The following is a 13329-nucleotide window of genomic DNA, read 5'->3' on the forward strand; positions in this document are numbered from 1 at the left end:
TTTTCTGAGTTTTGGCTGCACGCTAATAAACATTGTGAGTCTGCATTTTCTAAGAGACTGGTGTGTCTTAGTGTGTGCTCTCATCCCATACCAGTAGCCATTTTTTATGGCTAAAAGTCACCTTACAACTGATAAGGGCTGTTTGAGCCCTAGATAAAGATCTTTTACACCAGGAAAGCTGTCAATTATAATGGGCTGTGGGCTGAGAAAACATGACTGTCCTGGGAATAAATCCTATTTAAAGAAATGGTCCAAAAAGTAAACAAAAAAATGTAAAAGCAAATGCTACAATAAGATAGGGCACCAAACAATATAGAACTAATTTACTCAGAAGACAGACACTACCAAATGAAATAATGAGTAATATCAATAGTATTATAAAAAATGCAAAGTTTATTAGGTACACTTAATTAAGCATTTAACAGACATGGGTGGTTTCATAGCAGAAACATAAGTGCCGGGCAGCGAGCAGATCAAATAGGCTTAGAATACATCATTTTGTGAAGTGCATAGTGCAGAGCCTAAAGGGCAACACGTCACAAATATATCAAAAGGTAATAATAAGGGGCACAAACAATGTGGAGTAGCAGAGTATACCTGAAATCAGAGAATAGTGAGGCACATTGGAGAAAGCGCTGCCCAGCACCTCCCCGACACGTGTTTTGTTCCCTATACGACTTTGTCAAGGGGTATGCACTTTACAAAATTATGTATTATATGCCTATGTGATGTGCTCTCTGCCCGGCACTTATATTGTAAGTCTGTCCCAGGAGTCCAGCAGGATTTATATATCTCTACACAAATATAAATCACAGAACTAAGCTTCTATTTTGCCCTGACTTTACATATTTTGAGCTTTGCTTTGCCAACCATTAATAGAAACAGTTGATGAATGCTAATAGAAAGCTTGTCCATGTTCAGTCATATGTTGTGTGTCCTGGGAGCAGGACTCATCACCCTGGCACCTGTGTCTTTAACATAACCAAGGTCACTAAACATTTTGCACAGTATGTAACTATATCTATTGCTTCATATACACACCTAGGTCTCTGGTCTCTAAAAGTGCAGATATAATTGACCATTCGAGAGCTTTTGATTGAGACGTGGGGTAGTAAATGGTAGTTCACATTCCCATTTTTTATTATAAAAATAATAATTTATATAGTACACACAGATTACGCAGAGCAGCACAGAGCTTGCCAAATCTGTCCCTATGGGGCTCACAATCTAATCCACCCACCAGTATGTTTTGAAGTGTGGGAGAAAACCCATGCAAACACAGAAAGTACATACAAACTCTTTACAGGATGTTGACCTGGATGGGACTTGCAGCGCTGGGGTCCTGGGTTCAAGTCTGTAGTGCTAACCACTGAGCCACCAATTCTGTTGTAAACTCTTGTTTTTTTCCCCCCAAAAACATGGGTATAAAACAGCTACTAGATCTAGATTACTAGATACTAGCTAGATTTTTTTTTATATATTTTTCAGTTAAAATAAGAGCACTTTGTGCATTTTGCTCTTAGTTATGCAGAATTATCATGCCCTGTACGTTAGTTTTGTAGTCTACAAGGCATGAAAACAGGAAAATTCCTGGTTGTGCTTTTTGAGGGTTTTCCGCCAAGAACGGTGTGCTGTGCACCGGCAGAGGGAATGTTAAGACCGATGCATGAAGTGTCTGTCTTTAAAAAAAAATTCCCTTTAGGCCTCTTTTCCACTGATGTTTTGGGGACGTATATCCGGACGCAAATCTGCGGCTGAATATACGTCCTCACAGATACTTATGGCGCCCAGCTGCGGTACGTTGACCACATACGTCTGTCACCGTACCATGCACAGGGAAAACAAAGAGCACGCTCTATGTTTTCCCGCGATTAAGGCTTGGGGACATGTCTCACTACGGAGAGGGGAGGGCACCCCTCCGCATCTCCAGCACATGGCTGTATGTTTGCCTGGGCCATGGCCGAGTGAGCGTACGTCTGTGTGAAAGAGGCACAAGTCTGTTTTAGAACAAGAGGTATAAAGAATGATGGAAACCATTTAAATAAGCATCTGCTTTCTTTAGTTATATAGTCTTTAATATTAAGATTTGAAAAAGGCCATTTTTTTCTTCTGTTATGTTTCTGTTAATTTTATCATTATAGCGCACCAACCTTGATTATTATTTCTGTCACAATAGCAGAAGTATAATGGAAGGGTGGCAACTGAAAGCAAATCTCCAGAATTTTTACTTAAAGGGAACCCATCACCACATTTTTTCACAACTACAGGTAGTGATATGTTCCCATAGAGGCCTAGTAACTAACCGACACCTTTCTTTTAGGCAAAAATGGTTCCCCTGAGATTCCCATATATTCAACTTTATAGTATTACCTGGTATCCAAGAATGGCTACAGCAAGACGAGGTGGGCGTGGCCTACTCAGGCTGAATCCAGTAGCTCTTCCCCATCCTCTCTCTGTATGCAGCTGTAATGTCATGTGACCAGGGTGACATCATCGCAGGTCCTATAGCTTTTTAGAATAAGAAGACTGTACACCAAGCATATATCTCATGAAATCACAACATATTGTATAACATCAGCCTGAATGGAGAGGAGAAGAAGTCCATGGAGGCTGCTGCAATTGTTATATGTGGTCAGATATGTACATGGGGTACAGTTTGCTAATGTTAAGTAGCTAAAGAACCTTTGATGATGTCACCCTGGTCAAATGACATTAGACCAAGCCCCCTCGACTCGCTCTAAAGATGCATAGATAGCAAGAAATTTTATGGGGATCTGAGGGAAACTATTTTTAGCTTAAAGCAGGGTGTCAGATAGTTACTAGGGCTCTATAGGAACTTGCCACTACCTGCATTTGCAAAAAACATGGTGACAGGTTCCCTTTAAAATAGAATTTGGAAGGAAAAACAAAAAAGGGACATTATTATTATTGTTGTTGCTACTAAATTCTCTGTTTGGTGGATAAAATTGGATATGAATTGTATTCAGACAGCTGTGGTGAGCACCAACCTGGACTGTTCAACATAGCGTAAAAGTGCAGCTTCCTGCCCTTATTTCTCATCCACATAAAACAGAGTAATTACATAAAAACATACAAAAGTGTTATTGCACTGTACATGTTGGTAAAATCCTTAAATTACAATTCCATGAGGAAAGCTCCCTAGCTAAAGGGCAGTCATAAACAACAAGGTCTAAAAAGAACATAACACTATTTATTGCAATAAAATTATGTGACACTCAGCGACTTTATAAATATACCAGGATCCAGCCTTATCAGGCGCCACATATGTAAAAGGCTCTATTCCCTCATTTATAACCATTTCTATGCCTCACGGTTAGACTATAGTGTGAACTTGGACAGAGCATGCTCCTGGATGGGCGGTTTGTTAAAATGTCCAATTCATGATAAGCAATATCAGCTATGCACCAACCAGCTGCAGATTACAACACGTCAGGCCACACCGCCGCCTTGAACAAAGGGAATGCAGATATTTAAAGAAGAGTTTTGCAAGTTATTGCACGAATATGGAACTAGACTTCTCTGCAAATACAAGAAAAAAAAACAGAAAAAAAAATTCCACCATTTAGTGTGAATCAGCACTTTTTTGATGAAATCATATGAGCCACAGATGTGTAACAGGAATTCACATGCTTTTCATTAACTATCCTGTTCCTTCGTGAGAAGAAGTGATGGAAGAGAGATTTTTGTGTTCTTACATATAAGGCTGCAGTTATCTTAGACCCGCTTCACATCTCCATGAATGTAAGGAACGGCATAATGAAAAGACCTAACAGATGTGAACAGGGACTTAGAGTACATGGACGGTTTTCATGTGTTCTATTACAGTTTTCACATACCCAACAGTTACAGTGTGTGTAACCTTAAAGTGAAGTACTGGTGATGGATTTGAAGCACTATCACTATAATTATTAAATGTAACAGCCTTGAGAGCCACAATAATCACTGCCACAAGCAAAACAGATTCCCTAAATTATTATAGGACAGGGTCATTAAAGTAAAAGGGGTCTTGCAAGTTCATGCTATAATGACCTGTACCATTTACAATTGTTTACACTGAATTCCATATAAATAGTAGTGGCTTTTCAATGTATTGTAGATAAAATGAATGAAGCAGCACTCCAGTTCCAGCTGTCCTTTCAAACCCCTGATCAATAGTGTTAACCCAGAAAACTCCTTTAAGAGTCCAGGAACATCTTGCTTTTTGTACATAGCAATAAAATCATGACTTCTATGGACATCAATAGTATCATAGTGTAAACAGAATATTGGTTAAACAATCAAAAAGTTAAATGGTCCCAAACAATTGGCATAATTCAATTGTGCAAGTAGACACAAGAAACTTTACAATACATCATTACAGAGCAAAGTGCCTCATTCTTATTTACTTCATATTCTATCCTCCATCCCTCATCTGCTTCTAAAATCTGTGCTGGATTACACTCATTGGGAGTTATTTATCATGCGCCAGTACAGTCGGATACATCAAGAGGCCAGGCCCATACGGCGGGGTCCTGCGCCGCGTTTCTCTCTCCTGGCATAGAAATAAATGCAGCCGGTGAATTTTCACATATGAAAATTCACCAGCTGAAGCTAGTGTGCAGGCGCGGGGACAGGAACGCTGCACGCCAGACCACTCCCTGCCGGTGGCGGATTTACGTAGCGCAAAAGCCCTGATAATTATCCCCCATTGAGTCAGATTACATAGAAGCTCTATGCAGAGGAGAGGTGGAGCAGTGAGTCACAGCAGCTAGAGACACATGCTAGAGAGAGGAGAACAGCAGGGATATGAAGATTAGAAGTGATATAATGACCATAAACAGTGAAACAAATTTCACTAATTGATAAATGATAAAGGTACACATTAGGCCCAATTCACTCTTGCATCAGGTGTTTTGTAACACTCCATTTAAAAGGAAATCTACCATCAAAATCAAGCACAATAAACCAGGGACACTTACTCTTACATGCAGACACCAGGACTGTGGTAATCTTCCTATATGTGTTATCCATGGCCTCTGTAACGCCCCTATAGCACTTATTCTTTCCACTATAACACAGACTGCTGCACAATTTTTCCTACTTTAATAACGACAGCTACCAAATGCCAGTGTGAACTGAACCTAAAGTGTTTGTCCAACCGTGATATAACATACAGTAAAAAACAATATCTTTTTATAATGCGAAAATAGACATAAAAGATCATTGTGCAGATTTCAAAATTTTTTTAAAAGCAATATTTTTTATAAAAAAAAAATTTTTTTCATTCTCATTGCCTTACTCTCAATGAGAACAGACATGCAATATAATCTGAAAACCAACAGTCTGATGTAGTGCTTTAATATTGCAGATTATAATTCCGTCTGCTGTATGGACTAATATTATACTAAACCAAAAAAAGGGGCTAAAAAGAGCATTTGGCTCTCAGTCGTGGCAGTGAGAATAAATAGTTTTTTTCTACATAGTCAGAATTTTAACATCTATGTCATGAGATATCTGCTCTTACTCAGAATCTCCCATTTCACACTTGGACCTGTCACGGAAACTTTTAGTCCACTGTGCTCTGAGTTGTTTTATTTCTTCCCCAAAAAATTCATGAAGTTTTGTGAAACTGTACCGGTCTTCAGCAACATCATTCAAGACACATGGCTCATTTGCAGCAACTTGACGATTTTGGTCTGATGTCATGAACCTATTTTGGATTTGGTTTCCTGAAGTTTCAGATGTCACTCCTCTATAATGCGGCCCGTTGGTACAGGCAAAGCCATTTGGCAAGTCAGCGATGCTGTTATTCCATTGAGCACAACCATTGTCCTTTATAACTGAGCTATCCTGTATGGAAGACATAGACGGAAAGTGCTGACTATGACCTGTACCTACTGCAGCAGGAGTCACACTAGTGGTGACCTGACCTTTGCGCATTTCCATGACCTGCTGTTGCAGTTCTTTCACCACAAGCCGGATGTACTCAAAGTTTGCCCTGGATAAAGCTTTTACCCAGGATTCCATAGTACTCTGACTATCTGCAGCAAGAATATAGGCACGGGATTTGGAAAGGCCAAATCTAATTGCAAAGGCATATTCTTCTGTAGACTCGCACAGTTCCACCCTGCTCCCCTCCAGTATGATGACTCCCACTGGTTCTCGACTTTCCTGATTGTCATAGTAAAAGAGCATGTTCCCCTTCAGCACAAACCATCGCCGGTGGTATGAGGCATTGCGTTCCCCTTTCTTGTACAGGAAGCCACTTTTGTCTATTGGCGAGTTGCAGTTGGCATAATACACCAAGTTCCTCTCGTTTAGCTTCATGTCTTTGCGTATGTCCAGCCCTTGAATAAACAATAGGAGAATAAACCGCATTAGTAAAAGGGACACTAAAAACCAATTTCCCTATGAAAAAACTGCATAGTGACTTACAATGATAGGCCTACTAACTGTCCTTAGGCCGCCTTCAGACGGCAGTATTGTGTTCAGTATTTGTAAGCCAAAATTATGGCACAATCACTTTCTAGGTTGGGAATGAACACCCATCACTAAATAAATATATTATGCCAATTCAAATTGGTTTCCGTAGACTTTTTTAGGACTTCCCAATTTTGACTGATTACAGCTCCTACTAGGTGAAAAGTTTACAAGATCCCCCTACAAAAAGACTAAGGACTTTTGTTGTATTTTTTAAGCAACTTTGTTTCACTACACAATGAAGAGCATTGATTTATCTATTAGAAACTTCTGATGGACCTTTTCACTGCCCAGTAACATATGAATAAAATATATGATTAGACCTTTTCACTCATAACTGCCTGCTGGCGCTATCGTCCCTCATGGATCATTAACTATTAACACGCTGTGATGTAATCAGTTCACAGCATTATAACAGTTACTTTCACTTTCATTGAAAAGATCGGAGGAGGTGTGTGGAGATCAGGGGATCCATTACTACACTAAGGGCTCTTTCACACTAGCGTTGGTGCTCAGCTACAGTTGTGCATCCCCTGCGTTTTGTCTCCCGTTTAGTCTCTGTGTCCGCAAAAAAAAAAAAAAAAAAGCCATTGCTTTGAAAACATCACACCTGGTTTTTCAGCCTCATCAGTGAAAAAATAGTGCATATTTACAGGCAGTCCCCGGGTTACATACAAGATAGGGTCTGGAGGTATGTTCTTAAGTTGAATTTGTATGTAAGTCGAAACTGTATATTTTATAATGGAAGTTCTAGACAATTTTTTTTCTTTTGCCCCAGTGACAATTGGAGTTTCAAAATTTTTGGTGTAATTGGACCAAGAATTATCAATAAAGCTTCATTACACACACCATACATCTGATCATTGCAGTCTGGGACTATAGTAAAGCATCCAGAGAGCTTCACCAGAGGTCACATGGGGCAGAGGGGTCCGTCTGTAACTATGGGTTGTCTGTAAGTCGGGTGTCCTTAAGTAGGGGACCGCCTGTAATCAGTTTTTAGTTTGCAGACCCATAGACTTCTGTTGTCTTCTGTGATCCCCAATCATGAAAAAAATAGGACATGTTTCATAATTTTTTTCCATGGACAACACAGCAGTGAAAATACAAGCCAATGAGAAAATAGAAATCAATGGCTTTGTGTCTCATCCGTGGAAATCGCTAAACCATGGACGTGTAAAACAACACCAAGGGGAAAGAGCCCCAAGAAAGAATGAAGTATTCCGGCGGCTTACAGGCTTTCTGATCAGACGGCATTGGCAGGCCTCATTAGATGTATATACTGCAGTATAGTAGTATTACTGTGTATAGCAATTCGGAAGCCACGTCAGTTATTTTTACACTGTCAGATGAAACATGGATTTTCTGCAGTAACTGACATATCATACTGTTTGCAGCAGAATTCTGACAAACAAAAACAGTCTAACCCCTCTCAGCCTATAGTGACATATACTGCACACGTTCTTCACATAGGCTCTACATAAATGTCTGACAATGAGGCAGAAAGACCTAGGAAGTTTAACCACCAATAGCAACCAGATTATTAAAAACAAAATAAGACTAAGGATATTGCTCTATTACTTTATCGAATAGGACTCAAAAGGGTGACACCAAGCACCATGTTCCATGATTGGAGACCACGCCAAATCCTTCAGACGCAAGTTTAAGGCATCTTACTTTAATGTTCTATAAAAATAAAAGCAACATTATCCCATGTTCACGGAATAAAAAAAATTGCTCCCCCCTCAGTAGATGACATTTTAAAATAGAAAGAAAAAAAAAAACATTATGCATCACGTGTGCAAAAGTTCTGGTGCTTTTAAAATTATACAAAATAATTATTCCATATTACACAATCACAAGCATTATATTATAACAATATTTACCAGAAATGGTCAATGCAATAAAAAAATAAATAAATAAAACACATTCCCAGGGGTAAATACGGCTATCCTAACAAAAAAAATAAGCCCTCGTATCTCGGAAAACCGGTTTCCACCACATCCCTGCAGCACAGAATAAAGTCATCTACGGAGATTAAAGACGGAAGTTTTCCTAAAAATAACAAATTCCTGGATAGTATGCAAATGAAAATTAAGGAAAAAAAACAAACAAGCCTCTATACACATATTGAAGAGATGATAAAGTATACAAGGATACATTCTAGATAACATAAAGAGGAATAGTGAGAACTCTAGAATGTGACTAGGTATGAGAGCTGCATGTGCACAGGACAGGTGTGCACCTCCGTGTACAACACTGGAGGAGTCCGCCCGCACACACATCTGCATCAGCACAAAGCAGATTGTGAAATGTCCGTGTATGAGGTCACTATTATACATAGGGCTTACATACACAGCGCTAGCGGTGCCTGGTTCATCTGCACTCATAGCCTTCTAGCGCCTCCTCCAGGTAAGGGCAGGTGTGCGGCAGACACTGGCACCTCCGCTCTGCCCCCTCCTGCCGCCGCTGCCCATTGTCCGCTCCTCAGTCTCCCGAAAGTCTCCACATTTCCACCCGCCTGGACAGGAAATGGCTCGTCCCCACAGGCCCCGCCCCGCTCACAGCTCTAGCCCCGCCCCCTAGCGGCGTGGACGGTGCCTGCGTGTCCAAATACACAGGAGTGGAGCGTCCCTACCAGAGCCTCCACTCACATCACAGGCATCACCAGAGCCCCACACGCGGGGCCATTATCCCCCTGCAGTAATGTCAGAAAAGCTGGAACTCCAGTTATGAGAAGTGCTGGGGGCCACCAGAGCCCCTGGAAATACTCCTGATGACCCGTGCAATTCATAACAGGCCCTAAAGATCCAGCGGAAGCCAAGCACTGATATAAACTTCCCAAAAATATCAATCCAAAGCTTTTATTTTTGCATTTTTCATGAGCTGAATGCAAAATATCTAAGACCTTTTCTATATACACCGACTCCATTTATATCTCTCAAATATTGTTTATAAATTTGTCAGGCCCCCTGCCCCTGAACGAGCTCGGACCATGAAAAAGGAACCATGAACAACCGTTGCCGCTGCTTTGAAGCTGTGCATCATATATCGCTATGATGCAAGGACCCCCACTGTGCTCACCTGCACAGGCATGAGCATATTGGTGTACAGGGGACCTGAGTAAGCAGCTCTCTTTATCCAAGATAATTCATCCACCTCACTGTGTGACATAAGCTGCAGGCATGTCGGCATCCTTTATATGACCCAGGCGGGGACATCGCCAACAGCGCCATCAGAATCACCTGAGTCACACAGGCGTTTTGGCACCCTAGGCAGACAAACAAAATCCCCCCCCCCCCTTACTGTATAAAAATATGGAGTATGAAGATGGCCCCCAGGATATAGGTAGCCCAGAACAAGTCCTCTGTACACTCACCGGCCACTTTATTAGGTACACCATGCTAGTAACGGGTTGGACCCTCTTTTCCCTTCAGAACTGCCTCAATTCTTCGTGGCATAGATTCAACAAGGTGCTGGAAGCATTCCTCAGAGATTTTGGTCCATATTGACATGATGGCAATCACACAGTTGCCGCAGATTTGTCGGCTGCACATCCATGATGCGAATCTCCCGTTCCACCACATCCCAAAGATGCTCTATTGGATTGAGATCTGGTGACTGTGGAGGCCATTTGAGTACAGTGAATTCATTGTCATGTTCAAGAAACCAGTCTGAGATGATTCCAGCTTTATGACATGGCGCATTATCCTGCTGAAAGTAGCCATCAGATGTTGGGTACATTGTGGTCATAAAGGGATGGACATGGTCAGCAACAATACTCAGGTAGGCATGGTATGGCATTAAAGTCTCCAATTATCACATCAGAATGCCCCTTTATGAGACAAGATAGGACATCACATTTCAATATTTCAATGGCTCACTGTCACATCAGGGAATGGCCGCCTAGCTAGCGGCGCACACATTACTGGAGTTTTCATGATGGACGAGCAGGCCATCACCAAACTATTAGTTGCACTGTGCATGCACAGGAGTTTCAAACTGGAGAGTAGTGATGTAGGGTTGGAGGTTGACTGGACCCAAAATCTCTCCTGCCTCCAGAACTGGATTACTGATACAAGACATGGGGATTAAAAGTTGTTGTTCGACCACAGATGCTACATACTTAAGACAGATTAGAACCATTTAGACACCTGAACAGTGTTCTATAAAGTACTGTCTGGGGTTATTTAGTTGGTTGAGGGTGGCAGGTTACCTTTAATTATCTAGCAGAAGACAAACCTGTCATGGGGGCTCCCGCATCCCATATCTCGGATTGCGGGTTAACCTATGCCCCTCCATGTACGCTGCTGCAGCGCCCGCGCTTCTTACCTGTCCGTTGTTTCCGTTCCTGACTATGCTCCTCTGCTGTCTGCCTTGACCTATTGCTATGTCCCCAACTCTAATCCCGTGCTGCCCATCCTGACCTCCTGCCTGTCCCCGTCTACGATCCTGTTTAAAATCTGTGTACCTCGCCTTGGCTGCCACCTTGGACAAAGTCGCACCTGTGGAACGACCTGGTGGTACCTCGCCGCAGCAAGTCCAACCAGCTTTGCGGCGGGCTTTGGTGAAGAGCGGGTACCACTTAGATTCCGATCCCAGGTGTCAGCTTACGTCATAGTCCGCGGTGGTCCAGTGAGTCCACAACCCCTGGATGCGAATGGAGCAATCACTTAACACTATGGTTTATTTTTTATAGGTTGATTCACATATTTTATGGTTTATTAGAAATTATTGATGATATATCCTACTTGGGGATTTTATGGATGGAGGGCACAGTAACATGGAGCAGCCTTTCCATGCACATGCATAATGCATAACTGACTCTATGGGGCACATTTATCATAGTTTTTCAGCTGACACTTTTTCAAGTTTCCTGAAGTTGGCCTATTTAATCATTGCAATCTATCTTAAGTTTTTTCCCTTTGTGATACATTTGATGAGTTGCCTGTTTAGTCTCACTTTTGCAATTTTTCTGAAATCTGTAGCATGCTCTGTTTTGGGACTTATTAGTGGGACATGCAAGAATGGGATAATTTCAGACCCCAAAAGTCTCAAGTTAAACAAAGATAAATATGGCGCACTGCAAATCCTTGAGACAGCTAACTTTGGTATACTGCTGGATTCTGTGCCTAAAAAGTCTCAAACTGCAAAAAGTCTCACAAAAAGTTGCACAAAAAAAGAAAAAGAAAGCAATAGGAATAATACATGTCCCCCTATAACTGACATCAAAAGGTACAAAACCCACACTGGAACAGTTTACTTGCCCCAATAGTGGGCCAATTGCAGTGTTTGTCTATAGTCACAGTTGCAGTAAGGGTTAGTAATTTGAGCATCTCTGCTATATAGCTGCTATAAATCAATATGTATATTGACTCCTGCTCTATAACATGCTGTCTTTCAATTTACTACACTTTCAGCATTCTAGGATTCCTTTATTAGACTTAAAATTAACCTAAACCTCTTTATAGAAACACTTAGGCCCCTTCCACACTCGCGTTGCATTTCACGTCAGAGTTTGCTCAGGGTGCGATCAGGGTTTGGTCAGTGAAAAACGCACATTTTGCATCAGAGTGCAATCAGTTTTCAGTCAGTGTTTGTTCAGTGTCTCAGTTTTTCACGCGCGTTTTTGATGCAATTTCAATGCAATTTCAATGCGTTTTTCACGCGCAGAAAATGCGTGTGAAATGGACTCAGGACTGAGCTCTATCTTTTCTATGGCAATTGATGCGTGAAAAACGCATTGCACTTGCATTGCACTTGCAAGTGTCTCAGAGTGCGATGCGTTTTTGATGCGTCTCCATAGACTTGTATGGTGCGTTTTTCACGCGCGTGACTTGCAAAAGTAGAGCATGTCGAGATTTAAACGCGCGTTAAAAAAAACGCGCGTGTGTGCGTGAAAAAGAATGCAAGTCTGAAAAGACCCATTGGTTATAATGGGTCAGAGTGCAATGCAAGTTCTGTGCGTCAAAAGCACGCGCAGAAAACGCGCGTGAAAAACGCAAGTGTGAAAGGGGCCTTAGGCCCCTTCCACACTCGCGTTGCATTTCACGTCAGAGTTTGATCAGGGTGCGATCAGTTTTTGGTCAGTGAAAAACGCGCATTTTGCATCAGAGTGCAATCAGTTTTCAGTCAGAGTTTGTTCAGTGTCTCAGTTTTTCACGCGCGTTTTTGATGCAATTTCAATGCAATTTCAATGCGTTTTTCACGCGCAGAAAACGCGCGTGAAATGGACTCAGGGCTGAGCTCTATCTTTTCTATGGCAATTGATGCGTGAAAAACGCATTGCACTTGCATTGCACTTGCAAGTGTCTCAGAGTGCAATGCGTTTTTGATGCATCTCCATAGACTTGTATGGTGCGTTTTTCACGCGCGTGACTTGCAAAAGTAGAGCATGTCGAGATTTAAACGCGCGTTAAAAAAAACGCGCGTGTGTGCGTTATTACAATGGGTCCGAGTGCAATGCAAGTTCTGCACGTCAAAAGCACGCGCAGAAAACGCGCGTGAAAAACGCAAGTGTGAAAGGGGCCTTAGGCCCCTTCCACACTTGCGTTGCAGATCACGTCAGAGTTTGATCAGGGTGCGATCAGGGTTTGGTCAGTGAAAAACGCACATTTTGCATCAGAGTGCAATCAGTTTTCAGACAGAGTTTGTTCAGTGTCTCAGTTTTTCACGCGCGTTTTTCAATGCAATTTCAATGCGTTTTTCACGCGCAGAAAATGCGCGTGAAATGGACTCAGGACTGAGCTCTATCTTTTCTATGGCAATTAATGCGTGAAAAACGCATTGCACTTGCATTGCACTTGCAAGTGTCTCAGAGTGCAATACGTTTTTGATGCGTCTCTATAGACT

The 13329-nt window shown here is 41.7% G+C and overlaps 1 protein-coding gene across 2 annotated transcripts; it reads right to left on the reverse strand.

Annotated features, from left to right (window-relative positions):
* Positions 1–373: 373 nt before the first annotated feature.
* Positions 374–9030, reverse strand: PHETA1 (PH domain containing endocytic trafficking adaptor 1). Of its 2 annotated transcripts, none has more exons than XM_072142925.1 (2): positions 8833–9030; positions 374–6347 (listed from the first exon to the last, which is right to left on the reverse strand). In XM_072142925.1, the coding sequence occupies exons 1-2, from the start codon at positions 8855–8857 to the stop codon at positions 5521–5523; spliced, it is 852 nt and encodes a 283-aa protein (XP_071999026.1). In that variant the 5' UTR covers positions 8858–9030; the 3' UTR covers positions 374–5520. The 2 variants fall into 2 exon arrangements, with proteins under 2 accessions (XP_071999026.1, XP_071999034.1); XM_072142933.1 differs by having other exon boundaries at positions 8829–9030.
* Positions 9031–13329: the final 4299 nt, after the last annotated feature.

This window comes from Engystomops pustulosus, chromosome 1, assembly GCF_040894005.1.
Source record: "Engystomops pustulosus chromosome 1, aEngPut4.maternal, whole genome shotgun sequence".
In the NCBI taxonomy this organism is placed as follows: Eukaryota; Metazoa; Chordata; class Amphibia; order Anura; family Leptodactylidae; genus Engystomops; species Engystomops pustulosus.